Below are 26,838 nucleotides of genomic sequence, written 5' to 3'. Positions count from 1 at the left end.
TTGGGGGCTATGGGGGGGCTCTGGGGCAGTTGGGGGCTATGGGGCAGTTGGGGGCTATGGGGGGGCTCTGGGGCAGTTGGGGGCTATGGGGGGGCTCTGGGGCAGTTGGAGGCTATGGGGCAGTTGGGGGCTATGGGGCAGTTGGGGGCTATGGGGCGCTCTGGGGCAGTTGGGGGCTATGGGGGGGCTATGGGGCAGTTGGGGGCTCTGGGGCAGTTGGGGGCTATGGGGCGCTCTGGGGCAGTTGGGGGCTATGGGGGGGCTATGGGGCAGTTGGGGGCTATGGGGCGCTCTGGGGCAGTTGGGGGCTATGGGGCGCTCTGGGGCAGTTGGGAGCTATGGGGGGGCTATGGGGCAGTTGGGGGCTATGGGGGGGCTCTGGGGCAGTTGGGGGCTATGGGGCAGTTGGGGGCTATGGGGGGGCTCTGGGGCAGTTGGGGGCTATGGGGCAGTTGGGGGCTATGGGGGGGCTCTGGGGCAGTTGGGGGCTATGGGGGGGCTCTGGGGCAGTTGGGGGCTATGGGGCAGTTGGGGGCTATGGGGCAGTTGGGGGCTATGGGGGGGCTCTGGGGCAGTTGGGGGCTATGGGGCAGTTGGGGGCTATGGGGGGGCTCTGGGGCAGTTGGGGGCTATGGGGCAGTTGGGGGCTATGGGGGGGCTCTGGGGCAGTTGGGGGCTATGGGGCAGTTGGGGGCTATGGGGGGGCTATGGGGCAGTTGGGGGCTATGGGGCGCTCTGGGGCAGTTGGGGGCTATGGGGGCGCTCTGGGGCAGTTGGGGGCTATGGGGCGCTCTGGGGCAGTTGGGGGCTATGGGGCAGTTGGGGGCTATGGGGGGGCTATGGGGCAGTTGGGGGCTATGGGGCAGTTGGGGGCTATGGGGGGGCTATGGGGCAGTTGGGGGCTATGGGGCGCTCTGGGGCAGTTCCACCGTTCCCCAGCTCAGCTCCGCCCCTCCCCCTCGCGGGGGGGTCCCGTTTATTGCCGGGGGGGGCGGGGTCAGTGCCCCACGGGCACGCGCGGGTTCAGCGGCTCCAGCGCGGGGTCCCCGCCCCCCCCCGCCCCCCGGCCCAGCCCCGCCCCCAGCAGCAGCAGCGCGAGCCCCAGCGCCGCCACCGCCCCCAGCGCCAGCAGCAACAGCGGGGGGCGGGGCGGGCCCCGCGCGCGGCACCTGCGGGGGGGGAGGGGCGGATGGGTCAGCGGGGCGCAGCTGCCCCACGAGTGCCCCCCAATGACCCCCAAGTGTCCCCCATTGACCCCCAAGTGCCCCCCAGCCCCACACGTGCTCCCATTGACCCCCAAGTACCCCCCATTGACCCCCAAATGTCCCCCATTGACCCCCAAATGTCCCCCATTGATCCCCAAGTGTCCCCCATTAACCCCCAAGTGCCCCCCATTGACCCCCAAGTACCCCCCATTGACCCCCAAGTGCCCCCCAAGTGCCCCCCATTGACCCCCAAGTGCCCCCCAGCCCCACACATGCTCCCATTGACCCCCAAGTGCCCCCCAGCCCCACACGTGCTCCCATTGACCCCCAAGTGTCCCCCATTGACCCCCAAGTGCCCCCCATTGACCCCCAAGTGCCCCCCAGCCCCACACGTGCTCCCATTGATCCCCAAGTGCCCCCCATTGACTCCCAAGTACCCCCCATTGACCCCCAAGTTTCCCCCATTGACCCCCAAGTGCCCCCCACTGACCCCCAAGTGTCCCCCATTGACCCCCAAGTGCCCCCCATTGACCCCCAAGTGCCGCCCACTGACCCCCAAGTACCCCCCTTTGACCCCCAAGTGCCCCCCACTGACCCCCAAGTACCCCCCATTGACCCCCAAGTGCCCCCCATTGACCCCCAAGTGTCCCCCATTGACCCCCAAGTGCCCCCCACTGACCCCCAAGTACCCCCCTTTGACCTCCAAGTGCCCCCCTTTGACCCCCAAGTGCCCCCCACTGACCCCCAAGTACCCCCCATTGACCCCCATTGACCCCCAAGTGCCCCCCACTGACCCCCAAGTACCCCCCTTTGACCTCCAAGTGCCCCCCATTGACCCCCAAGTGTCCCCCATTGACCCCCAAGTTTCCCCCATTGACCCCCAAGTGCCCCCCACTGACACCCAAGTGTCCCCCATTGACCCCCAAGTGCCCCCCATTGACCCCCAAGTGCCGCCCACTGACCCCCAAGTACCCCCCTTTGACCCCCAAGTGCCCCCCACTGACCCCCAAGTACCCCCCATTGACCCCCAAGTGCCCCCCATTGACCCCCAAGTGTCCCCCATTGACCCCCAAGTGCCCCCCACTGACCCCCAAGTACCCCCCTTTGACCTCCAAGTGCCCCCCTTTGACCCCCAAGTGCCCCCCACTGACCCCCAAGTACCCCCCATTGACCCCCATTGACCCCCAAGTACCCCCCTTTGACCTCCAAGTGTCCCCCATTGACCCCCAAGTACCCCCCCAGCCCCACACGTGCTCCCATTGACACCCGAGTGCCCCCCATTGACCCCCAAGTACCCCCCATTGACCCCCAAGTGCCCCCCATTGACCCCCAAGTACCCCCCATTGACCCCCAAGTGCCCCCCATTGACCCCTAAGTGCCCCCCATTGACCCCAAGTACCCCCCATTGACCCCCAAGTGCCCCCATTGACCCCCAAGTACCCCCCATTGACCCCAAGTACCCCCATTGACCCCCAAGTGCCCCCCATTGACCCCTAAGTGCCCCCCATTGACCCCAAGTACCCCCCATTGACCCCCAAGTGCCCCCATTGACCCCTAAGTGCCCCCCATTGACCCCAAGTACCCCCCATTGACCCCCAAGTGCCCCCATTGACCCCCAAGTACCCCCCATTGACCCCAAGTGCCCCCCATTGACCCCCAAGTACCCCCCACTGACCCCCAAGTACCCCCCTTTGACCTCCAAGTGCCCCCCATTGACCCCCAAGTGTCCCCCATTGACCCCCAAGTGTCCCCCACTGACCCCCAAGTACCCCCCTTTGACCTCCAAGTGCCCCCCATTGACCCCCAAGTGCCCCCCATTGACCCCAAGTACCCCCCATTGACCCCCAAGTGCCCCCCACTGACCCCCAAGTTCCCCCCATTGACCCCCAAGTGCCCCCCATTGACCCCCAAGTGCCCACCGGAGCCTGGGGGGGAGCCAGGCGAGCGCCGGGCGCCTCCTGTATTTGTCCTCCTCGCGGTCGGGGGGGGGGCAGCTCCCCCGGGCCCCCCCCAGCGCCTTGCGGGGCCCCGAGCCTGGGGGCAGCGGGGGCTCAGCCCCATAGCGGGTGGGGGGGAACCTCCCCAGCCCCACAGCGCCCCATAGAGGGAACAGGACCCCCCCAGCCCCATAGCAGCACCCCAAGTTCATAGGAGCGTTCCCCAGGCCCACACTGAGGTTCCCACCCCTAGCTCCATAGCGCTCCCCCAGCCCCATAGCACCCCCCTAGCCCCATAGCACCCCCCCAGCCCCATAGCACCCCCCTAGCCCCATAGCACCCCCCTAGCCCCATAGCGCCTCCCCCAGCCCCATAGCACCCCCCAGCCCCATAGCACCTCCCCCATCCTCATAGCACCCCCCCAGCTCCATAGCACCCCCGAGCCCCATAGCACCCCCCTAGCCCCATAGCACCCCCCCAGCCCCATAGCGCCTCCCCCAGCCCCATAGCACCCCCCAGCCCCATAGCACCTCCCCCATCCTCATAGCACCCCCCCAGCTCCATAGCACCCCCGAGCCCCATAGCACCCCCCAGCCCTATAGCACCCCCCCAGCCCCATAGCACCCCCCCAGCCCCATAGCACCCCCCCAACCCCATAGCACCCCCCTAGCCCCATAGCACCCCCCCAACCCCATAGCGCCCCCCTAGCCCCATAGTGCCTCCCCCAGCCCCATAGCACCCCCTCACACCATAGCACCCCCCCAGCCCCATAGCGCCCCCCCAGCCCCATAGCACCCCCCAGCCCCATAGCACCCCCCTAGCCCCATAGCACCCCCCCAGCCCCATAGCACCCCCCAGCCCCATAGCGCCCCTCCAGCCCCATAGCGCCTCCCCCAGCCCCATAGCGCCCCCCCAGCCCCATAGCACCCCCCAGCCCCATAGCACCCCCCTAGCCCCATAGCACCCCCCAGCCCCATAGCACCCCCCAGCCCCATAGCACCCCCCAGCCCCATAGCACCCCCCTAGCCCCATAGCACCCCCCAGCCCCATAGCACCCCCCAGCCCCATAGCGCCTCCCCCAGCCCCATAGCGCCTCCCCCCCGCGCCTCACCCGCGTGCAGCGCGATGCTCTCAGCCCCCACGTGAACAACAGCGTGGGGCGGGGGGGGGCTGGGGGGCGGCTCCGGGGGGGTCACGGGGTCTGCGGGCAGAGCAATGGGGGGGGTCGGGGGGGGGGGGTTCAGGGGGGGGCACCCCAAGGTTGGGGGTCCCGGGGTCGGGGCCCCCCCCTCCCCTCACCTCTGAAGCTCCCCCCATTGGGGTCGGGCTCTGGGGGCTCCTCCAAGTCCTCGATCTATGGGGGGGGGGGGGCATTAATGAGGCCCCCCCCCCCCCCCACAATGAGCATTGGTGGGGTCCGGGGGGGGGCCTCACCAGGGGCAGCCCAAGGCCGGGCCGGGCCCAGGGCGCTGCCGCCAGGCGGCTCCTGAGGGCAGCCGCTACCGGACCCTCGAGGTTCGGGGGGGGGATCAGGGGCCCCCCGCACGTGGGGCAGCGGTGCCCGGCGGGGGCCGTGCGGGGGGGCAGCGCCCGGGCCCGCGCCGCCAGGCAGGACCAATGGAACACGTCTGGGGGGGGGGGGGGGGGGGACGGACACATGGAGGGGGGGGGAGGTCAATGGGGGGGGGGGGTGTCAACCACCCCCCCCCCCATTATGTGCGGTTTGGGGATCCCCCCCAGTGATAATCTGGGGGCTCCCCCCCCCCCAAGCCATGGCTCAGCCCCCCAAAAAGGCCACTTTGAGCGCCCCCCCCCCCCCCATTTTTACATGGTTCACGAGTCCCAAAGGCAGTTTCAGGGCTCCCTCCCCAATACCAACAATAACGGGGTCCCCCCTACAATAATGGGGACCCCCAAAGAATGAGCCCCCCAATAACCTTCCCCCCAATAATGGTTCTTTCTCCAATAATGGGTCCCCCCATAAAGCCCCCCCCCAAATATCAGGGTGTCCCACTCCCATAAATGGATCCCCCTCAATATCGCACCCCCTCAATACAGGGCCCCCCCCAAATAACAAGTTCCCTTAATAATGGGTCCCCCCAATAACCTCCCCCCCAATAATGGTTCCCCCCAATAACCTCCCCCCCAATAATGGGTCCCCAATAACCTCCCCCCCAATAATGGTTCCTCCCAATAACCTCCCCCCCAATAATGGGTCCCCAATAACCTCCTCCCCTAATAATGGTTCCTCCCAATAACCTCCCCCCCAATAATGGTTCCTCCCAATAACCTCCTCCCCCAATAATGGTTCCTCCCAATAACCTCCCCCCCCAATAATGGTTCCTCCCAATAACCTCCCCCCCCAATAATGGTTCCCCCCAATAACCTCCTCCCCCAATAATGGTTCCTCCCAATAACCTCCCCCCCCAATAATGGTTCCTCCCAATAACCTCCCCCCCCAATAATGGTTCCCCCCAATAACCTCCCCCCCAATAATGGTTCCTCCCAATAACCTCCCCCCCCAATAATGGTTCCCCCCAATAACCTCCCCCCCAATAATGGTTCCCCCCAATAACCTCCCCCCCCAATAATGGTTCCCCCCAATAACCTCCCCCCCAATAATGGTTCCCCCCAATAACCTTCCCCCCAATAATGGTTCCCCCCAATAACCTCCTCCCCCAATAATGGTTCCCCCCAATAACCTCCTCCCCCAATAATGGTTCCCCCCAATAACCTTCCCCCCAATAATGGTTCCCCCCAATAACCTCCTCCCCCAATAATGGTTCCCCCCAATAACCTCCTCCCCTAATAATGGTTCCCCCCCAATAACCTCCCCCCCAATAATGGTTCCCCCCAATAACCTCCTCCCCCAATAATGGTTCCCCCCAATAACCTCCTCCCCCAATAATGGTTCCTCCCAATAACCTCCTCCCCCAATAATGGTTCCCCCAATAACCTCCCCCCCAATAATGGTTCCCCCCAATAACCTCCCCCCCCAATAATGGTTCCCCCCAATAACCTCCTCCCCTAATAATGGTTCCCCCCCAATAACCTCCCCCCCCAATAATGGTTCCTCCCAATAACCTCCTCCCCTAATAATGGTTCCTCCCAATAACCTCCCCCCCAATAATGGTTCCCCCCAATAACCTTCCCCCCAATAATGGTTCCCCCCAATAACCTCCTCCCCCAATAATGGTTCCTCCCAATAACCTCCCCCCCAATAATGGTTCCCCAATAACCTCCCCCCCAATAATGGTTCCCCCCAATAACCTCCCCCCCAATAATGGTTCCCCAATAACCTCCCCCCCAATAATGGTTCCTCCCAACAACCAGCCCCCCCCCCAATAATGGTTCACCCCCCCCAATTAATTGCCCCCCCCCCCCCCCCAATTAATGCCCCCCCACCATAGCACACGAGCCGCACGGTCTCCCTGCCCTGCAGCGCGGTGCCGCAGAGGGGGCAGTCGGGGCTGTAGTCGCTGTCCTGCAGCCATTGCAGGTAGGACTGGACAATGCACTGCAATGGGGGGGGGGGGGGGTCAGAGAAAGAGGGGGGGGGTCCCCAACCTCGGGGGGACCCCGAGGTTGGGGACCCCCCCCCTCTTTCTCTGACCCACCCCCCCCCCCCCCATTGATACCTTATGGTGGGCGCTGACCAAGCAGCTCTCGCACACGTTCACCCGGTGCTCGAAGCAGAACAGGTTCGTGACGCGGCGCTTGGGGCACTTGCAGAGCCCCATTGGGGGGGCTGGGGGGGGGGGGGACCTGGACACAAAAGGGGTTTGGGGGGGGGTCTATGGGGCAGTGGGGGGGGGATCTATGGGGCAGCAGATTAGGCTCTATGGGGGGGTGGGGCTATGGGGCACTGGAACCTCTATGGGGCAGTGGGAGGGGTCTGTGGGGCACTGGAATCTCTATGGGGCAGGGAGAGGGCATCTATGGGGCAGTGGGGGTGGGTCTATGGGATGCCGGGGAGGGGCCTATGGGGCGCTGAGGGGCTCTATGGGGCAGTGGGAGGGATCTATGGGGCGCAGAGGGGCTCTATGGGGCAGTGGGAGGGATCTGTGGGGCGCACGGGGGCTCTATGGGGCAGTGGGAGGGATCTATGGGGCGCTGAGGGGCTCTATGGGGCAGTGGGAGGGATCTATGGGGCGCACGGGGGCTCTATGGGGCAGTGGGAGGGATCTATGGGGCGCACGGGGGCTCTATGGGGCAGTGGGAGGGATCTATGGGGCGCTGAGGGGCTCTATGGGGCAGCAGATAGGGCTCTATGGGGCAGTGGGAGGGATCTATGGGGCGCACGGGGGCTCTATGGGGCAGTGGGAGGGATCTATGGGGCGCAGAGGCGCTCTATGGGGCAGCAGATAGGGCTCTATGGGGCAGTGGGAGGGATCTATGGGGCGCACGGGGGCTCTATGGGGCAGTGGGAGGGATCTATGGGGCGCAGAGGCGCTCTATGGGGCAGCAGATAGGGCTCTATGGGGCAGTGGGAGAGATCTATGGGGCGCTGAGGGGCTCTATGGGGCAGTGGGAGAGATCTATGGGGCGCAGAGGCGCTCTATGGGGCAGCAGATAGGGCTCTATGGGGCAGTGGGAGAGATCTATGGAGCGCTGAGGGGCTCTATGGGGCAGTGGGAGAGATCTATGGGGCGCAGAGGCGCTCTATGGGGCAGCAGATAGGGCTCTATGGGGCGCAGGGGTCTCTATGGGGCTCTCTGGGTCCCGGGGGGTCTCGGCCTCCCCCCGCTCGCGCCGGTTCAACCGGACGCCGCGGCTGCACTCACGGGTTCCAGTGGCGCTGCCCCGCTGGCACAGCCACTTCCGGGTGCGTCGCTTCTCGATGCCGTCACTTCCGGCCCCCCCCGGAAGCGTGTCCCCGCCTCAGGCGCGCGCACGCTCTGCGCGCCTTTGCCACTCCCAAGATGGCGGCGGGGCCCGCTTCCCCTCCCCGCCCTTCTTCCCACAATCCCCCTCGCGGCGGAGCATAGCGCGCGCGCGCGCGCCCTGACGTCAGTTCCGGCCGTTCGAAGAGCGATGGCGGGAGGCGGCGGCGGGAGGCGGCGATCGGCGGGAGAGACCCCCGGGGGTGCGGGGGGGCAACGGGGGGCAATGGGGGAGTCTATGGGGTGGGATAGGGGCAATGGGGGGGCTATGGGGGGAGTCTATGGGGTGGGATAGGGGCAATGGGGGGCTATGGGGGGAGTCTGTGGGGTGGGATAGGGGCAATGGGGGGCTATGGGGGGAGTCTATGGGGTGGGATAGGGGCAATGGGGGGCTATGGGGGGAGTCTGTGGGGTGGGATAGGGGCAATGGGGGGCTATGGGGGGAGTCTATGGGGTGGGATAGGGGCAATGGGGGGCTTATGGGGGGAGTCTGTGGGGTGGGATAGGGGCAATGGGGGGGCTATGGGGGGAGTCTATGGGGTGGGATGGGGGCAATGGGGGGGCTATGGGGTTAGTCTATGGGGTGGGATGGGGGCAATGGGGGGCTATGGGGTTAGTCTATGGGGTGGGATAGGGGCAATGGGGGGCTATGGGGGGAGTCTATGGGGTGGGATAGGGGCAATGGGGGGGCTATGGGGGGGAGTCTATGGGGTGGGATGGGGGCAATGGGCTATGGGGGGGAGTCTGTGGGGTGGGATAGGGGCAATGGGGGGCTATGGGGGGAGTCTGTGGGGTGGGATAGGGGCAATGGGGGGCTATGGGGGGAGTCTATGGGGTGGGATGGGGGCAATGGGGGAGCTATGGGGGGAGTGTGTGGGTGGGATAGGGGCAATGGGGGGCTATGGGGGAGTCTATGGGGTGGGATGGGGGCAATGGGGGGGCTATGGGGGGAGTCTATGGGGTGGGATAGGGGCAATGGGGGGCTATGGGGGGAGTCTATGGGGTGGGATAGGGGCAATGGGGGGGCTATGGGGGAGTCTATGGGGTGGGATGGGGGCAATGGGGGGGCTATGGGAGGAGTCTATGGGGTGGGATAGGGGCAATGGGGGGGCTATGGGGGGAGTCTATGGGGTGGGATGGGGGCAATGGGGGGGCTATGGGGGGAGTCTATGGGTGGGATAGGGGCAATGGGGGGCTATGGGGGGAGTCTATGGGGTGGGATGGGGCAATGGGGGGGCTATGGGGGGAGTCTGTGGGGTGGGATATGGTCTTTAAGAGAGCTAAGGGGTATATAGGGGGGCTATGGAGTGTGGGGGGGTCAATGGGGGGATATGGGGAGTGGGGGGGCTATGGAGCAGGATAGAGTCAATGGGGAGGCCAATGGGGTGTGGGGGTGCTCTGGAGTGGGGCTCTGTGAGTGGGAGATTATGGGATGTGGGGAGGGTCCATGGGGGGGCTTAGGGAGGATTTTGGGGGGGTTATGGGGGGCTATAGGGCAACGTGGGGGCTCTGTGGGGTGGAATGGGGGTGCTATGGGTGCCCCCGGGGGGGGCTATAGGGTTGGGGGGATCCATGTGGGGAGGGGGAGTGTGACATATGGGGGGGCTATAGGGGGTGTTGTGGGGTAATAGAGGGCTCTATGGGGCATGGGGGGGTCCATGGGGTGCACTTGGGGGTCAGGATTCACACCCCCCCCCCCAGGCTGCCGCCGCTCCCAGCGCTTGGTGGCTTCAGGCCCCCCCGGGGGGGGCCCCCCTTGGGCCCAGCCCCCCCCCCTGCAGGACCCATGGGGACAGCCCGGTGAGTGGGGGAGGGGGTGGGGGATGGGGGGGGGTGACGTCACCCAGGACCCCCCCCACCCATGGGTGCTTTGTGCCCCCCCCCCCCCCCCCCCCCCCCCCCCCAAGGTCCCCCCCCCGTTTCCAAAACTGAAGCGGATCTCAGCCCCCTCCCCCCTCTTGGAGGCATCGGAGCGACCTTTGACCCCGCGGCGGAGCCCCCGCGTGAGTGGGGGAGGGGCGGGGGAAATGAATGGGGGAGGGGCAGGAGGGCTCCCCCCCTCCCCCCTCCCTTGACCCCCCACTGACCCCCCCCCCCCTCCTCCCCCCCTCCCCCCCCCCAGCTCTGCAGCCAGAAGGAAAAACACACCCGCGGCCGGGCCCCCCCTCCCCCCCCCCTGCCCCTCCCCCCTCCTCCCCCCCGCGCCCCCTCCCCCTCCCCCCCTCCCCCCACCTCCCCCCCGTCCCCCCCCGCGTGCGCCGCTCCTACAGCCGCCTGGGGGGGAGGGGCTGCCCCTGTCCCCCCTCCCCCCCCAACCTGCCCCTCCCCCCGCTGCTGCCCCTCCCCCCACCCCGGACCCCCCCCTCCCCCCCTCCGACCTCCCCGGCATCGGCCCCGGCCCCGAGCGCCGCAGGAAGAAGAAGCTGGCGCCCATTGATGTGAGTGACCCCCCCCCCGGGCTCTAGGGACCCCCCCCATTTCCCTGTGTGACCCCCTCGTGTCCCCATAACCCCCCCATGTCCCTGTGTGACCCCCCCCGATGTCCCCATAACCCCCCCATGTCCCTGTGTGACCCCCCCGATGTCCCCATAACCCCCCCATGTCCCTGTGTGACCCCCCCCGATGTCCCCATAACCCCCCCATGTCCCTGTGTGACCCCCCCGATGTCCCCATAACCCCCCCATGTCCCTGTGTGACCCCCCCCGTGTCCCCATAACCCCCCCCATGTCCTTGTGTGACCCCCCCCATGTCCCCATAACCCCCCCATGTCCCTGTGTGACCCCGATGCCCCCCCCCAGCCCCCAAGGTCCCCATTCCCCCCCCTTACACTGGGAGGGGGCGTGGCTTTCCCGAGGCCCCGCCCCGTGTGAGCAGGAGGGGGCGTGGCTTCGCCCTGACCCCGCCCCTCACCCCGCCCCCCCCCCCCCCCGCAGCCGGGGGCCCTCGAGGCCTGGGCCCGCGCCATGAACCGGGAATTCGAGGAGGCCGAAAGGTTCCGGCTCGTGGTGGAATGAGGGAAACCCCCCCCAACATCACGTGCTCCGTTCGGTGACGTCATGGCTGACGTCATGTGCTCCCTTAAATGACGTGTTCTGGTTTGTGCCCCGCCCCCCCCCGTGTCTGTCTCTTTGGGAGTTACCGGTGGCTCCAGCTCGGTTCAGGTTTATTGTGACCCCCCCTGGCCATAATAAACCTCTCAGTACCGGTTATTAATGAGTGGGGTCTCATTAATGGGTATTAAGGAGCAGTCCTTCATTAGGCAGGGGTTAATGCACCCCTCATTAGCCTGGTGTTAACAAGGGCTGCTTCATGAACCAGGTATTAATGAGCAGCCTCCCATGAGCCACATAGTAACAAGGGGCCCCCCATTAACCTGGTATTAACGAGCAGTCCCTCATTAGGCATTAACGAGCCCTTCATTAACTCGCTATTAACGAGCAGTCCCTCATTAGGCATTAACGAGCCCTTCATTAACTCGCTATTAACGAGCAGTCCCTCATTAGGCATTAACGAACCCTTCATTAACTCGCTATTAACGAGCAGTCCCTCATTAGGCATTAACGAGCCCTTCATTAACTCGCTATTAACGAGCAGTCCCTCATTAGCCCGCTATTACCGAGCCCCCCCGGTCCCTTCACGCCCCCCTCACTGCAGCTCCTCAATGAGGCGGCCCCGGCCGGGCCCCGCGGCCTCCAGCGCGGCGTGAACCCTGCGGGCGTCCGCGGCCATCGCGGCCATGGCGGGGGCGGCGGCGGCTTCGTGGCTCCAAGCGCGCAGGAACCGGCACTTGCGGCGGGCGCGGGCGAAGCGCGACCGGATGCTCGGTGCCGCGCAGCGGCCCCCGGCTCGGAGCAGCCGCTCCAAGTGCGCCAACGCGGGCCCGGCGCCGGCCTCCAGCAGCTCCGCCACGGCCAAGGCGGGTCCGGCGCGGCCCAGGGGGCAGAGCGGGAGCCCCGCGGCCTCGGCATCGCGGCGGGCGGCCTCCAAGGCCTCGGCGGTGCAGGAGAAGGGGCAGCGGTCGCGGAGCGCGGCCGAGGTAGCGATGGCGGCCGCGGGCAGGTCGGGCAGCAGCGACTCGTCCCCGTTGTGCAGGCTCAGGGAGAAGGCGTAGCCGTAAAGCACGTTCGGGAGCTGGAACGGGAGCAGCGGCGACGGCGGCGGCGCGGGCAGGGAGGCGAAGGCCGGGACCGGCGGAGCGGGGCCGGGCGGCGGCGCCGCAGCCTCCTCCTCGTCCGGGTCCCGCCGCCGCCACCACCACGGCCTCCAGCGCGGCAGCAGCGCCGCGGCCTCCCCCGAGCTCAGCAGCCGCAGGAACTCGTCCTGCTCCGCGGGGCTCAGGCGCGCCCAGAGCTCGTCCTCATCAGGCCCCGCCGAGTCCTCGGCCTCGCGTAGCCGCTGCAGCCGGCGGAAGGCCGAGGCCAGGCGGTCGCGGCCCGGCGGGGAGCCCCGCTCGGCCTCCAGCGCCTGCAGCACCTGCTCGCGGTAAAAGGCCTCGGCGCAGCCGCCGTGGCCCCGGTAACAGCGCACGGAGCAGACGCGGCGCTGGCAGCGCGGGCACGTGTAGGGAGCGGCGGCGGCGCCGCACAGCCCGCACGGGCCCTCCGCGCAGGGCGCCGCCATCTTGGGGACCTGCATCGGGAGCTTCCGGCGTCGCTCGGGTCCAATCGGATCTCCCCGAGCTCGGTTCGGCTCCGCCCGCTCGGGTTCCCGGTTCCGCTCGGCTCTTTCCGTCCCCGCTCGGCTCTCCCCGCCAATCGGCTCTTTCCGTCCCCGCTCGGCTCGGCTCTCCCAGCCAATCGGCTCTTTCCGCCCCGACTCGGCTCTCCCCGCCCTCCGCTGCTCGGTTATTTCCGGCAGCGCTCGGCTATTTCCGCCCGTCCCATACAGAATCACGCTGCACACAGCTCCGTACTGAGCCCTCTAATTATCACCACCATACCCCCGTCCCTAATTAACACTAATTAAAGCCCTTCTCACACCCAGCGCTCACTGACGGCCCCAAGAGCCGCTCAGCAACCCGCCAACCCCATCAAAGCACCAGCTTCACCCCCACAACCCTCTCGATACCCCCAAAAGAAACCCTCCAGAGGAAAATAACACCCACAAAAAACCCCAAAATGCTGGGAATTGGCCCCAATCCGGTGCCCGTTTACTGGTGCCACCGCTCAGGAGTTGGCGTTGGGACCCTTCTTCTTGCCGAAGCCGGGCACGACGTTGACGAAGCGGCGGTTGTACTGCATGCGCCGCTTGGCCCGGCCCGTCTTCTTCTTCTTCTTCTCCTGCTTGGCCACCTATGGAGGAGGAGGAAGGTCTCGGGGGGGGCCCAAAACAGTGGGGGGGTGTCCCTAAATCCATACAGGGGGGATCCCCAACACTCACCTTGGGGGTCTGGCCCCTCACTTTGCCAGCACGGGCGAGGGAACCGTGGACTTTCCCTAAGGACGGGCAGGAAAATGAGGTGTTGGGGGTGCGGGGGGGTCATTAAGTTAACGAGCACCCCACTAATTAGTGTTCCCCCCCCAAACGTACCCCCGAGGAGGCGGGAGGAGAGGTCGAGGGTGGCCAATTCGGGAAGGGGGCTCTGTCCCAGCACAGCATCATCGTCCAGGGGGGTCCCACTGAAGAGCAGCACTTGGTCCTCGGGGGGGACACCGGCCAGCGCTGCCACCCGCTCCTGGGGGGAAGGCACAAAGCGGGGGGTTAAAACACCCCTAAAATGGGGTTTATTTGGGGAGGGTTACCCCACAATTTGGGTAAGGACTCACCTTGAGCTGGGCGATGGTCTCAGTGCTGGAGACCTCGACGGTGTGGAGGGACTGGGCACGGATGAAGAGCTGCATGGTGGCTGGGGGGGTGGTCAAAAGGGGGGGGGTTTAGGGGTGTTCCCCCCTCCTTTAAATGGGAGACCCCAGGAAAAGGGGGGGGGCTGTAACTGCTCCCACACAGCTCCTGGATCACCCTGGGGTGCAATATAGGGGGGTCTGGGGCTCCCAACCATCTATGGGGGGGGTTAAGGGGGTTTCTCTGCTGCCATTCCCTGCCCAGAAGGACTTTGGCACCTGGCAAAGGGCCCCGGGGACAAAGGGCTGTGACAATGAGCCTGTGCTGGGCTGTCAGGAGCCCAAAGGGGCTGTGCCCCGGCTCAGCAGCACCTGAGGCCCCTCAGACACCCCCAATAACCCCCCACGGTACCCCCCAGTGCTCTCTAAAGCCCCTCAGCGGCTCTCTCCACACCTCAAGCCCCATTTCGATGTCCCCAACAACCCTCCAGAGCCCCCCACATCCCTTATGACCTCCCTCAGACCCCATTTACCCCCCTGTAGTCCCCTTCAAGGCCTCCCAAGGTCTCCTTGTACCTCAGGACCCCTCCCAATCCCCCTAAGAACCCTCCAGGCCTTTAATAGCACCCCCGAATCCCCCCAAGGCCTCTACCCGCACCTCAAGCCCCCCCCCCGACCCCCCAATAACCACCCCAGACCCCTCTAAAGCCCCTCAGGGGATCGCCCCTCACCTCAAGCCCCACTCAGAGCTTCCCAGTAACGTCCCAGACCGACCCAAAGCCTCACAGACCCTCATTTACCCCACATAACCCCCGCCAGCCCCCTCCAAGGCCTCTCAAAGCGCCTCCCCGCCCCTCAGCCCCCCCAATAACCAGCCCAGACCCCTCTAAAGCCCCTCAGGGGCTCTCCCCACACGGCAAACCCCACTTAGAGAACCCCAATAACGCCCCAAACCCGCTTCGGGCCCCTCCGGCCGCGACCTCACCTCAGCGGCACCGCAGCCGACGGGGAACGCGCCTCAGGAAAGGGCGTCTCTGCGCCTGCGCGGCTGCGTGTTGACGTCCGCGTGCGTGCTGACGTCACGAAGCAGGAGGAAGAAGGCGTTGCCAAGATGGCGGCTATGGTGGCGTTGGGCCGGCGGCTGCTGCCGGCGCTCGGGAGGGCGGTGGGGTGCAGGACGGTGCAGGTAGAGGGTGGGATATTGAGGGGAGACAAAGGGGGATGTGGGGAAGGGCTCTGGGGGGAGATAAAGCGGGTACTGAGGGAAAATGGGGGGAAATCCAGGCGTAAAATAAGGGATTCTGAAGGGAAATGGGGGGGTCCTGAGGTAAAAAAAGGGATTCTGAAGGGAAATGGGGGGTCCTGAGGTAAAAAAAGGGATTCTGAAGGGAAATGGGGGGTCCTGAGGTAAAAAAAGGGATTCTGAAGGGAAATGGGGTGGTCCTGAGGTAAAATAAGGGATTCTGAAGGGAAATGGGGGGTCCTGAGGTAAAATAAGGGATTCTGAAGGGAAATGGGGGGTCCTGAGCGGAGAATAGGGGTTCAGAAAGCGGTTGGGGGGGATTTAGCCCCCCCCAAAGGACACAGGGTATCCGCTGCTGCCCCCCCCCTTTTCCAGACGCCCCCCGGATCGCAGCCCCCCCTCTATGAGGAGTCCTCGGCTGACTTTGCCTTCGTGGAGCGGCTGCTGCCCCCCACCCTCGTGCCCGAGCCCCCCCCGCACCCCTCCTACCCCACCCCGTCGGGCTGGAGCCCCCCCGCAGGTCAGTGACCCCCCCCCCCCCGGGGCAAAGCGACACCCTATGGAGGTGCTGAGCCCTAAGTACTAGCACTGGGGGGGATCTACCCCTAAAGGGGGGTATTTACTGGGGAAGGGGGGGGGCAATTAGGGGGGTAGTTTCTCCCCCGGGGGGTATTTACTCTTGTGACAGCAATTGGGGGGGGGGGGGATTTACCCAGACGGGGTATATACCCATGGGGGGGTAGTTTAGTGGGGTATATACCCATGGGGAACAGGTTATTTAGCCGGGGGGGGGGGGGCAACAAGGCAGTTAGTTACCCCTTAGGGGGGTATTTATTCTTGTGGGAACAAATGGGGGGGGTATTTATCCTCGGGGTGGGCAGTTTAGGGGGGTTATTGCCCCTGGGGGGGTGTATTTACGTATGGGAGGGGTGTCAATAGTGGGATTTAAGTGTCTTATTGAGGGGCAGTTATTTACTGGGGGGGGGGCAATAAGGGGGTTATTCCTTTGGGGGGGGGTGTATTTATTGAGGGGGAGCAGCAAGGGGGGTATCTCCCATTGCCTGGGGTATCTACCCCCAATAGAGGTGGGTTATTACCCCCATGGGTTTGTTACTGCCCCAGAGGGGGGGGTTGTTACCCCCTGAGGGGGGACACGCTGCATTATGGGATGTGTGTCCCCCCCCCCAGACCCCCCCCCAGCCCTGCCCTACTTCATCCAGCGCTCCCGGTACCACAACCTCCCGGTGTACGAGCGGGTGGTGAGCGGCGGCCGGCGCCTCACGGAGCTGCAGCACGTGGAGGGGGACCTCTGGGTGAGGCCTTGGGGATGATGGGGTTTGGAAGCGGGGGGGGTGTTAAGGTTTTGGGGTGCTAAAGCCCCCCCCTTTTGTGTTTGTCCCCCCCCCCAAGGCGCTGGAGCGGGAGGTGCGGGAGCTGCTGCAGGCGCTGGGGGTGGCGGAGCCGGAGGTGCAGGTGAATGAGGTCACGGGCAGGCTCCGGCTCAGGGGGCACTGGGGTGCGGAGCTGCGGCGCTGGCTGCTGCAGAAGGGCTTCTAGTGCCTGAGACAGCCCATAATAACCCAGAGACAGCCCATAATAAACCAGCGCCCCCCAAACCAGCCTAAAATGCATCCTGAGTGCTGAAATGCACCCCAAAACACCCCCAGATACACCCTGAAATGCAGCCCGAAGTACCCCGGAGCACCTGCAAATATACCTCAAAAGACATCCCCGTACTCCAAAATACCCTAAAGGACACCCTGAACCTGGAAATACACCCCAAAATACCCCAGATACACCAGAACACCCCCAGATACACCCCAAAATACACCCTGAACCCTGAAATACACCCCAAAATACCCCAGATACACCCCATGATACACCAGAACACCCTCAGATACACCCCAAAACACACCTTGAACCCTGAAATACACCCCAAATTACCCCAGATACACCAGAACACCCCCAGATACACCCCGAAACACACGTGAACCCTGAAATATACCCCATATATACCCCAAAACACACCTTGAACCCTGAAATACACCCCAAAATACCCCAGATACACCCCATGATACACCAGAACACCCTCAGATGCACCCCAAAACACACCTTGAACTCTGAAATACACCCCAAATTACCCCAGATACACCCAAATACACCCCAAAATACCCCCGGATACACCTCAAAACACACCCTGAACCCTGAAATACACCCCAAATTACCCCAGATACACCCCAAAATGGGGCTGAAGTTCTTCACAGAGAGTGGGGAACCGCAAACTCAAGTCAAAGCTGTTTGTGCCCTGGGGGGGGAACCCCCCAAAAATGGGGCTCAAAGCCACTTGTGACCCCAAACTGCACCGGGGATCCCAAAACACCCTTGTGACCCCCCCCAAAGTAAAGCCTGGGGGGCTCCTGGTGGCGGTGCCACTTCATTTATTTACAGTTTCCCCCCCCTCAAAATTAGGGGGGGACCCCAAAAATGTACAGAAAAGGGGGATTGGGGGGGTACAAAAGGGGGGTGGGGGTGATGGTGGGGGGGTCAGGCTCCAGTTCAGGTCTGGGGGTAGTACTGGTTGTAGTTCCATGGGGACTGGTAGTTGTAGGAGCTGTATCCGTGCTGGGGGGGGAAACAATGGGGGGGTCATCAGCATCACTGGGACCCCCCCAAATCCATCCCCCCCCCCCCAAACCTGGCCCTCCCCCCAACTGACCTGGTACCAGTAGCTGTAGGAGGGGCTGGAGGTGGTGTCCCCCCCCACAGAGGAGAACCCAACCAGGCCCCCCCCAAGGCCGGAGCCATCGTCGGGCCTGAGCCGCTTGTCCTCAGGTTCCTCCGAGCTGGGCAAGGGCAGAAATGGGGGAGAAAGGGGAGAAGTTAGGGGGAAAATAGGGAGAAAAGGGGGAAAATAGGGAGAGAAGGCCAAGTTTGGGATCACGGGAGAAATCTGGGGCTAAAAGGGGAAAAATCTGGGATAAAAGGGAAGAAATGGGGAGAAAAGGGCAGAAATCAGGGATAAAAGGCAGAATTTGGGGAGAAAAAGAGAAAACTCTGGGATGAAATGGCAAGTTTGGGATGAAAAGGGAAAAATCTGGGATAAAAGGGAAGAAATGGGGAGAAAAGGGCAGAAATCAGGGATAAAGGGCAGAATTGGGGAACAATCTGGGACAGAAGTTTGGGATAAAGGGACAATTTGGTGACAAAAGGGGAGAATTTGGGGATAAAAAGCAGAAATCACATATAAAAAAGGGAAAAATTGAGCTAAAAGGGAAAAAAAATGGGGATATCAAAGAAATGCAATAAAAGAGCAGAAATGGGGGATAAAAGGGGAAAAATAGAGCTAAAAGGACAAGTTCAGGATAAAAGGGGTGAAATCTGGGAATACAAAGGAAGAAGTCAGATAAAGAGCGGAATTTGGGTATAAAAGGGGAAAAATAGGCATAAAAGGGGAAAAATGGGCACATAAAAGGGGAAAAATAGGGATAAAAGGCCAGATCTGGATTTAAAAGGGATAATAAAAGGGGTAATTTGGGATAAAAAGGGAAACCGGGGGGGTAAGGTGAACAATTTGGGATAAAAGAGCAGGAATCAGGGACATAGAGAAGGGGAAATGGGGGATAAAGGAAAGTGGGGACAGAAAAGGGGGGAAACCGGGATGAAACGGAGAAATTGAGGGATGAGGGGATGGGAATGGGTGGAAGGGGGGACACGACAATAGGGGGGTGTGTGCAAGGGGCCCCCCCATTCCCTCACCCATTCTCGGGGGCCCTCTTGCGCGCCGCGTGCTGCTTGAGGATCTTCTGGTGCTCATCATAGGCTGTGAGGAGGCTGCGGGCGACAGCAACAGCTCAAAGAGGGGGGACAGGGACCCTTTTTGGGGTGTCCCCCCCCCCTTGAACCCCCCCCCCAAAGCCTGACCTATGGATGCTGGAGCCGAAGTCCTCGAGGAACTCGACGCGGCGCTGGGAGAAGATGAGTTTGGCCTCGTCGGGGAGGGGGCTGCGCAGCGCCCGCTCGAAGCATCGCATGGTGTTGCCTTCGTTCTGCCCCACGTCGGCCCCGAACTCCATCTCCAGGAGGTTGGCGTGGAGCCGAGCGTTGTCCTGCCCCACGGCACCGCAGTGGTCACGGTGCGGGGCACCATGAGGGGTTTTGGGGGGGCCCAAGTGGGGTTTGGGGTCTCCAGTGGGGTTTGGGGGACCCTAAGTGGGGTTTGGGGGGGCCCCAAGCGGGGTGTGGGGAGCCCATGTTCAGAAGGCCCCAAAATCCCACTCCACAACCCCAGAGGCAGGGTTTGGGGACCCTTCAACCCCCCTGAAACCCCCAAATCCTCATTAAAATCCTCATTAAACCCCTCATTAAAACTCCCTAAACGCTAAAGAAAACCCTCCCAAACCCCTTAAACCCTCATTAAAGCCCCCTAAACCCTCAATGAAACTCTCTCAAACCCCCCAAACCCTCATTAGAACCCTTCCGAACCCCCAAACCCCTCCTTAAAGCCCCCTAAACCCTCAATAAAACCCTATCAAACCCCCAAAACCCTCATTAGAACCCTCCCAAACCCCCAGAACCCTCATTAACCACACCAAACCTTCATTAAAACCCTTCCGACTCCCCTAAACCCCCATGAAAACCCTCTAAATCCTCCATGAAACCCTCTCAAACCCCCAAAGCCTTCTCCAAACCCCCTCAACCCCTCATTAGAACCCATCCAAACCTTCAAAACCCTCATTAAAGCCCTCTAAACCCTCAATGAATCCCTCTCAAACCCCCCACAACCTCATTAGAAACCACCCAAACCCCCAAAACCCTCATTAAAACCTTTCCAACCCCCCCAAACCCCCATTAAAGCCCCCGAAACCCTCATTAAAACCCATCCAAACCCCCCCCCTAAACCCTTTCCCATCTCCCCCCGCCTCCTCACCGGCTCCTTCTCCAGCGCCTCCACCAGCACCCTGCGGGCCTTGGCCAGGTTCTGCTGCACCTTGCAGGCCTGGCGCGCCAGTTTGACGGCGTAGAAGGAGGCGAGGGGCAGCCCCGCGTTGGCCTCCATGGCCTCGGTGAGCAGGGCCTCAGCCTGCTCCAGGTGCCCGTGCCGCCGCTCCAGGCTCACGCGCCGCAGCCGCACCATGGCCAGGCCCGGCACCGCCTCCTCGAAGCAGCGCAGGATGCGTCGCGCTTCCTCCAGGTTCCCTGCGGTGGGAATGGGGGGGAAAGGAGATGGGAGCAGGGAGGCTCCGTGATGGAGCGGAGACACCCCGAAAAAGGAGCGGTTCGGGGTGAAACGTGGCCAGTTCAGCCCCTGAACGGGGCGGTTCGGGGTGAAACGTGGCCAGTTCAGCCCCTGAACGGGGCGGTTCGGGGTGAAACGTGGCCAGTTCAGCCCCTGAACGGGGCGGTTCGGGGTGAAACGTGGCCAGTTCAGCCCCTGAACGGGGCGGTTCGGGGTGAAACGTGGCCAGTTCAGCCCCTGAACGGGGTGGTTCGGGGTGAAACGTGGCCAGTTCAGCCCCTAAAGAGGGCGGTTCGGGGTGAAACGTGGCCAGTTCAGATTGGAAACAGCGTTTTGAGGGTGAAAGAGAGCATTTCGGATGCCCAAACGGAGCATTTTGGGGTGAAATGTGGCATTTCAGCCCCAAATCCAAGTCTTTTGTGCTGCTATCCATCATCAAAACCCCCAAAAAGGAGCGTTTTGGGGTGAAACGCGGCATTTCAGTCTGAAAATGGGGCATTTGAGGGTGAAATCGAACATTTCAAACCCCCAAAAAGGAGTGATTTGGGATAAAATTTGACGTTTCAGCCCCAAATCCATCTTTTGTTCTGCTATCCATCACCTCAACCCCCAAAAAAGCACGTTTTGGGGTGAAAGGTGGCATTTTGGTCTGCAAATGGAGTGGTTTTGGGTAAAACACACCCTTTTTGCCCCAGAATAGAGCGTGCAGGAAGGAAATGTGGTGGTTTTGCTTCCAAATGAGGTGGTTTGGGTCCCTTTCAGGGCTCCCCTACCTTGTTTCTCCTCAAAGGCAGCCCACAGGAGGTGGATGTTGGGCTTCCTGGGCAGGTGATAGCCACAGGCCCGCTGGAAGACGCTCCGGGCTCCCGTCACCGTGTGGTTTTCCAGGTATTTGGTGTACTGCAGGGAATAAAGAAGTGGACCCAAGAAGAGGGGCAAGGTGGGGGGGGACACGGCCAGAGAGACGGACACGTGAGCATCCCCAGGGCAGGGATGCGCTCAATCGGGTGGGGGGCACTCACGTTAAGGCCCCTCTGCTCCGACATTCCTGCGGGCTCTTAGGCAGGGGGGGAAGGTGCCGCGGGCGGGGGGAAAAGCAGCAGCGGGAGTTAAACAAACGGGTGTTAGAAAACGGCGTTTCCAGGAGGAAAAAGAGAGTTAAAAACCGTTCACTTTTGGGGTTCGGGGGGGAAAACACCCTCGGAGGACCCCGATGGGGGTTTGGGGGGTGGGTTTTCCTGCTTTGAAGAGGGATTTAGGGAGGTGGAGGGAGGGAAAACGGGACGGGAAGGCGGGAATGGGCTCACCTTGATCCAGAATTCCTCGTAGAGGGCGCAGGCGATGACGCAGCGCTCGAAGAGGACGATGGTGCGCTCGTGGGAGCCCGCTGCCATCTCGTAATCCAGGTAATCCCGCCAGTTCCGCAGCTGGGCCCTCTCCAAGGGCTTCACGTGGAAATAGGGACGCTTGATCTGGGAACAGGGATAAGGATGGGGATGAAGATGGGATTTGGAAGGGGTTTTAAGGGGAGAATGAGGTGAATGCGCCTACCCCGTCCTCGAAATTCCAGCGTTTGCTGACTTCCGCCTCATTCTGAGCGTAGATTTGCTGCCGCATGGAAATCACCAGCTCCCGGATCTTTTCCTGGTCTAGATCCTCCTGGGAATGAAGCGGGATATAGGTGGGATCCCCCAAACACCCCCCTGGATCCTACTGGGATCCTTGGTTTGGTGCCTACCTGAGCGTTGGCTGCTGCTGCCCCTTTCCCCTCCACACCGGGTGGCAAATCCTCTCCCGGCGGCACTTCCGTCCCTTCTGGCTCCGGAGGCTTCGGCACGGGATCGGTGGCCAGCTTGGATTGGACCCAGAGGAGCTCCTCTGGGGATAGAATGTCCCTGGGGGGGTTGTGGAGAACGTGCTCCTTGAACCTATAAGGGGACAAGGAGAGAATAATGAGGGGGGGCACCCCAAAACCAGCAAGGATTTGGTGGTGGGAGTGAGGGAATTCCCAACATGAAGCCATGGGATGTTCCATAGGGATATTTTAGTGCTCATGTACTTCTCCCAGTGATGGTTGTAGAGCTGGGTTGGCATGGAGAGGACACGGTCGTAGATCCCAGTGACGGCACGAAGGTCTCCTTGTTCCCGTTCCCATTCCACATAGAGTTCCCAGAGTTTATCCGAGCGGAAATCCATGCCAGCTGCTGCCACCGCTGCCTCGAAGACGCTGATGGGGAAGAGATGAGGATGAGGATAAGGATGGGGGTGAGGACCAGACGCTGCTGGAGCCACCATCGGCTTCTCCCAGAGCTCACCCACGGATCTTCTGGATGGATTCGGGAAGGTTCATATCCAGGGTGGATTGGAGGTAGGAGATGTAGTGGATCCACAGGTCCATGCTGAGAGGGATGGACTGAAGCCCCCTCTCAAACACCTGATGGAAGTGGGAGGGGGGGGGGACACCCAACGTCACCCCCATGGGTTGGGGGACCTGGCCCCCATGGCCCAAACTGGGGGGGAAACACCCCAAAAAGCCACCAGCGGGGCTGGAATTGGAGAGTTTCCAATTGGAATTGGAAATGGGGCTGGAATTCCCAACCCCAAAAGGGATTTGGAAATGCTGGTTTGGTGGGAAAAGTGGGGTGGAAACCAAAACACCCCATGCCCCCCCCCAAACACCCCAGACACCCAAGAGACACCCTAAACACCCCATGGCCCCCCCCAGAATCCCATGGGACACCATGAGGACCCCTGAAACACCCATGGGACCCTCACAAACACCTCTAGGGACACCCCAAGCCATGCATGGGACCCCCCAAACTGCCACTGGGACCCCTTGAACACCCCAGAGACCCCCAGTAATACCCTGGATCCCTCCCCACTACACCCCAAAGACCCCTCCAAACCACCCTGGGGACCCCCCAAAACACCCCAGGGACACCTTGAATCCCGTGGGGACCCCCAACCCCCCCTTTTACACCCCCACAACAAGGGCACAATGCGGTTTGACCCCCCCCCAGCACCTCCTCGGTCTCACGGGCGCACTCGAAGCGCCGCTCCATGTCCGCGTACTTCTTCCAGTAGCCGTAGCAATAGGGATAATGGGAAAAGAAGGCATCGAAGGCTTTGCGGGCAGCCAAGAGGTGGTTCTGGGGGGAAAACATAGGGATTTGGGACAATCAACCCCGGGGGGAGCAGCCGGAGCTGCTCCGGAGCTTGGGATTAGGAACAGCACCGCAGGAATCGCCTCCGGAGTGAAGGATGGGGTTTAATAGGGGTTTGGGATGGGATTTAATAGGGGTTTGGATGAAGGTGATGGCTTGAGATGGGTTTAAATGAAGGATTTAATGATGCTGGGGGTTAAGGTGAGGTTTAAGGAGGGTTGGAACAAGAGTGGTGGCTTAAATTGGGATTTAAGGAAGGTTTTAATGGGGTTGTAGGCTCAGGGTGAGGTTTAAGGAAGGTTTAGCAGGGCCATAGGCTCAGGACAGATTTTAATGGGGGTGGTGGCTTACAAAGGGTTTTAGTGAAGCTTTTACCAGGGTTGTAGGTTCAGAATGAGACTTAAAGAAGGTTTAACAGGCACCAATACCTGGGGCAAGCTCTAATGAAGGCTTTACTGGAGGTGGGGGATTCAAAGGGAGCTTTAACAAAGGTTTTAACTCAATTGCAGGCTCAGGATGAGCTTCAGTGAATGTTTTAATGGGGTTAGAGGATAAGACAGAGTTTTAGCTCAGGTTTAATGGGGCTGAAGGCTTGGGGCCAGCTGTAAGCAAGGTTTGAATGGTGCGGGGGGCTTAAGGTGGGTTTTAATGGGGAGAGAGAAATTTAAGGTGGGTTTGAATGGGGCGGGGGGGTTTAAGGTGGGTTTGAACGGGGTGGGGGGGATTTGAGGTGGGTTTGAACGGGGTGGAGGGGATTTGAGGTGGGTTTGAACGGGGTGGAGGGTTTAAGGTGGGTTTGAACGGGGTGGGGGGGATTTAAGGTGGGTTTGAACGGGCTGGGGGGGATTTAAGGTGGGTTTGAATGGGGTGGAGGGGATTTAAGGGAGGTCTGAATGGGATGGGGGGGGTTATGGGAGGTTTGAATGGGGTGGGGGGGATTTGAGGTGGGTTTTTATGGGGTGGGGGGGATTTAAGGTGGGTTTTTATGGGGTGGGGGGGATTTAAGGTGGGTTTGAATGGGGTGGGGGGGTCGGAGCTGGGCTCCTCACCTCCTGCTCCACGAACTGCAGCAGCTCGGTCCAGGCCGTGAAGTCGTGGGGGTTGCTCTGCGCCGCCAGCCAGAACTTCTCAAAGTCCATGGGGTAGGTGGGGGGGGGGGGCTCCTCAGCCGGCACCGGGGGGGGCTCCTGGGGGGGCTCCACAGCCGGGGGGGGCTCCTGGGGCTCGGGGGGGGCGGCGGTGGCTCCGTTGCAGCTCGGGGGGGCGGCTTGAGGGGGGGCCGCGGCGCCGCTCGGCTCCTCTGCGGGGGGGTTGGGGGCTGGGGGGGGCAGCTCGGGAGCTGGGGCTGGGGGGGCACATGGGGACACCTCAGTTAATGGGGGGGTGCACCCAAAAACCAGACTGGGGTCTCCTGTGGGCACCCCACAGCCGCTGGCTCTGCCCCATCTCCCTTGGTGGCCCCCCAACCCCATCCCATCCCCTTCATTGCCACTCTCAGACCCCCCAGCTCACCCCCACGAGTCCCATCTGCCTCTAGACCCTCCATACAGCCCCACAGACCCCCCCCAATCCCCTCAGGACCCCCGATTTACCTCACACCCCCCCCAATCCCCTCAGGACCCCCGATTTACCTCGCACCCCCTCCAATCCCCTCCGAACCCCCCCAGCCTCACCTCACACCCCCCCCCCAATGCCTCCCCCGCTCCCGCTCACCGGGGGGTCCGGTAGCGCCGTCCCCGCCGTCCCCCAGAGCTCCCTCGGCGCCGCCACGGCCGGGGCTGGCCGGAGCCTCCGGCCCCTCCGCCGCCATCTTGTCCCGCCGCCTCAGGAGCGCGCGTGCGCGGGGTAAAGACCCCGGATGACGCCACCAGCGAGGCGGAGGGTAGAGAAGGGAGGAACAGCCCGCAGCGCCCCCTGCTGGGCGGGAGGTGCCGCAAAGGCCGGGTGTCGCACAACCATCATGGGATCATGGAATGGTTTGGATGGGAAAAGAGCTTCCAGGCTCATCCAGATCCAAAGGGCAGGGGCACCTTCCACTGGTGGCTCCAAGCCCCGTCCAACCTGGCCCAGGGATGGAGCAGCTTCTCCCTTCAACCCATTCCAGTTGTCCCACCACCCTCCTGTTGAAGGTCTTCCTCCCAGTATCCCATCCAACTCAATTGAAGCCATTCCTCCTCATCCCATCCCTGCATCCCTTGTCCAAACCCCCCTCCAGGTTTCCTTTAGGCCCCTGGAGCTGCTCCAGCCCTCGCAGCATCTCCATGGCCTCCTGTGGTGCTGCTGTCCCAGCGCTGGGCTCATGGCACCACCACCAATGCCCCCCCCAAACCCCACCTTTGGGGCACCATTGACCTCGATGGAGGAGCAGCACCAGCTTTCCTGCAAGCTTTATTCCGCCGTTATTTACAATCCAGCTATTAAAAATTTATACATTATTTACAAATTAAATAAGTCCCCAACGCTGATGCCACCCAAAAGGGACCAGGAAATGGGTTTGGGGTGAAAAAACCCAGTTTTGGGTCAAAGAAAATAAGGTTTGGGGTCTAACACCCCCAGTCCAGTCACTTGAATGTCTTGGTTCCCTCCCCTCCATGTGGTTGCCACCCCAAAGCAAAGGAAAACGTGAGGAATCCACCCAAAACTCCTCCTCCTCAACCAGAATCGGCCACAAAACTGCATGATTTTGGCTCAAAATGCATATAAACAAAGGAAAAAGGAAGAAAAAGGAAGCTCCGGCAGCGGCGCCACCGCGTTCCCATGGGATTCCATGCTCCCAGCTGGGAGAGGTGGGCAACGAGAGCCCAAAAGGGAAGGAAAAGCAGAAAGAAATCCAAAAAAGAGCCATTCCCACCTCAAATCCAAGGCCAAACCCACCCGGCGCTGGCTCCGGTGCGGATCCGGCCCTTTCTGCCCCAAAAAGGCTCCGGATGCCGCGAAATTCCATTGTTCCCTGAGATATTTGGGCTCCTCGAAGCCCTTTTGGGTTCCAAGAGGCACTGAAGTCGTGGTGGGTGAAGGGGTGGCCACCAACCGGGGTGGAAGGTGCCAAAAAGAGACCCAAAATCACCCAAACCCCCCCAATTTCTTGGCGCCGGGGGCAGAGAGGAACCAGTATAAACCAGTTTGGCCACGGCCCGGCGCTGGGGGGGGTTTATTGAGTCTCCAAAAGGGGGGGGATTGGGTTAAAAATGGGTGATTTGGAGCCTGTTTGAGCGGCATCGGCCCCAGTCACCGCGGTTAAACCTCTCCTTAGTGCCAGACCGAGCGGTGCCGCCAGAACAGGCAATGCTGGTGCTGCAGCACGCCCTGGATCCGCTCTGTGGGAGAGGTAGAGAATTAGGGGGAAAAAGAGGGGAAAAAGAGGGAAAAATGGGCCTGGAAAGGCAGCTC

The 26,838-nt window shown here is 62.3% G+C and overlaps 5 protein-coding genes across 5 annotated transcripts; 1 reads left to right on the top strand and 4 right to left on the bottom strand.

The window, feature by feature from the left end:
- Positions 1–812: 812 nt before the first annotated feature.
- Positions 813–8,064, bottom strand: ZFPL1 (zinc finger protein like 1). The gene is made up of 7 exons (XM_080635698.1): positions 6,781–8,064; positions 6,548–6,659; positions 4,577–4,770; positions 4,442–4,496; positions 4,254–4,343; positions 3,125–3,239; positions 813–1,169 (listed from the first exon to the last, which is right to left on the bottom strand). The coding sequence occupies exons 1-7, from the start codon at positions 6,880–6,882 to the stop codon at positions 998–1,000; spliced, it is 840 nt and encodes a 279-aa protein (XP_080491824.1). The 5' UTR covers positions 6,883–8,064; the 3' UTR covers positions 813–997.
- A 2,903-nt stretch (positions 8,065–10,967) lies between these two features.
- Positions 10,968–12,904, bottom strand: ZNHIT2 (zinc finger HIT-type containing 2). The gene has a single exon (XM_080635705.1). The coding sequence runs from the start codon at positions 12,658–12,660 to the stop codon at positions 11,671–11,673; it is 990 nt and encodes a 329-aa protein (XP_080491831.1). The 5' UTR covers positions 12,661–12,904; the 3' UTR covers positions 10,968–11,670.
- Positions 12,905–12,930: 26 nt separating this feature from the next.
- FAU (FAU ubiquitin like and ribosomal protein S30 fusion) lies at positions 12,931–14,865 on the bottom strand. The gene is made up of 5 exons (XM_080635708.1): positions 14,791–14,865; positions 13,791–13,870; positions 13,555–13,699; positions 13,405–13,460; positions 12,931–13,316 (listed from the first exon to the last, which is right to left on the bottom strand). Exons 2-5 carry the CDS (start codon positions 13,863–13,865, stop codon positions 13,191–13,193), a joined length of 402 nt encoding a protein of 133 aa, XP_080491834.1. The 5' UTR covers positions 13,866–13,870; positions 14,791–14,865; the 3' UTR covers positions 12,931–13,190.
- MRPL49 (mitochondrial ribosomal protein L49) lies at positions 14,797–16,793 on the top strand. The gene is made up of 4 exons (XM_080635707.1): positions 14,797–14,991; positions 15,424–15,568; positions 16,237–16,361; positions 16,459–16,793. Exons 1-4 carry the CDS (start codon positions 14,917–14,919, stop codon positions 16,603–16,605), a joined length of 492 nt encoding a protein of 163 aa, XP_080491833.1. The 5' UTR covers positions 14,797–14,916; the 3' UTR covers positions 16,606–16,793.
- A 678-nt stretch (positions 16,794–17,471) lies between these two features.
- Positions 17,472–26,774, bottom strand: LOC308230772 (pre-mRNA-processing factor 39-like). Its single transcript, XM_080635703.1, has 14 exons — positions 25,162–26,774; positions 24,498–24,793; positions 23,308–23,433; positions 22,600–22,718; positions 22,344–22,511; positions 22,023–22,212; positions 21,836–21,943; positions 21,592–21,756; positions 21,058–21,184; positions 19,976–20,244; positions 18,970–19,154; positions 18,805–18,879; positions 17,765–17,891; positions 17,472–17,670 (listed from the first exon to the last, which is right to left on the bottom strand). Exons 1-14 carry the CDS (start codon positions 25,256–25,258, stop codon positions 17,605–17,607), a joined length of 2,118 nt encoding a protein of 705 aa, XP_080491829.1. The 5' UTR covers positions 25,259–26,774; the 3' UTR covers positions 17,472–17,604.
- Between the last annotated feature and the right edge of the window lie 64 nt (positions 26,775–26,838).

This window comes from Psittacula echo (assembly GCF_963264785.1).
Source record: "Psittacula echo genome assembly, chromosome: 28".
Classification (NCBI taxonomy): domain Eukaryota; kingdom Metazoa; phylum Chordata; class Aves; order Psittaciformes; family Psittacidae; genus Psittacula; species Psittacula echo.
This window is presented reverse-complemented; position numbering and strand designations above follow the sequence as displayed.

Coding starts and splice junctions, on each gene's coding strand:
- ZFPL1 (XM_080635698.1), bottom strand. CDS start 6,882: ATGGGGCTCTGCAAGTGCCCCAAGCGCCGCGTCACGAACCTGTTCTGC. Junction 4,771..6,547: donor CGTGCGGCTCGTGTGCTATG/GTGGGGGGGCAT, acceptor CCCCCCCCCCAG/ACGTGTTCCATTGGTCCTGC. Junction 4,497..4,576: donor CCGGCCTTGGGCTGCCCCTG/GTGAGGCCCCCC, acceptor CCCCCCCCATAG/ATCGAGGACTTGGAGGAGCC.
- FAU (XM_080635708.1), bottom strand. CDS start 13,865: ATGCAGCTCTTCATCCGTGCCCAGTCCCTCCACACCGTCGAGGTCTCC. Junction 13,700..13,790: donor AGACCATCGCCCAGCTCAAG/GTGAGTCCTTAC, acceptor CCTTCCCCCCAG/GAGCGGGTGGCAGCGCTGGC. Junction 13,317..13,404: donor TGAGGGGCCAGACCCCCAAG/GTGAGTGTTGGG, acceptor CCTCCTCCATAG/GTGGCCAAGCAGGAGAAGAA.
- MRPL49 (XM_080635707.1), top strand. CDS start 14,917: ATGGCGGCTATGGTGGCGTTGGGCCGGCGGCTGCTGCCGGCGCTCGGG. Junction 14,992..15,423: donor TGGGGTGCAGGACGGTGCAG/GTAGAGGGTGGG, acceptor CCCCTTTTCCAG/ACGCCCCCCGGATCGCAGCC. Junction 16,362..16,458: donor ACGTGGAGGGGGACCTCTGG/GTGAGGCCTTGG, acceptor CCCCCCCCCAAG/GCGCTGGAGCGGGAGGTGCG.
- ZNHIT2 (XM_080635705.1), bottom strand. CDS start 12,660: ATGCAGGTCCCCAAGATGGCGGCGCCCTGCGCGGAGGGCCCGTGCGGG.
- LOC308230772 (XM_080635703.1), bottom strand. CDS start 25,258: ATGGCGGCGGAGGGGCCGGAGGCTCCGGCCAGCCCCGGCCGTGGCGGC. Junction 22,213..22,343: donor TACAACCATCACTGGGAGAA/GTACATGAGCAC, acceptor GTCCCCTTATAG/GTTCAAGGAGCACGTTCTCC. Junction 19,155..19,975: donor AGGCGCTGGAGAAGGAGCCG/GTGAGGAGGCGG, acceptor GCCGTGGGGCAG/GACAACGCTCGGCTCCACGC.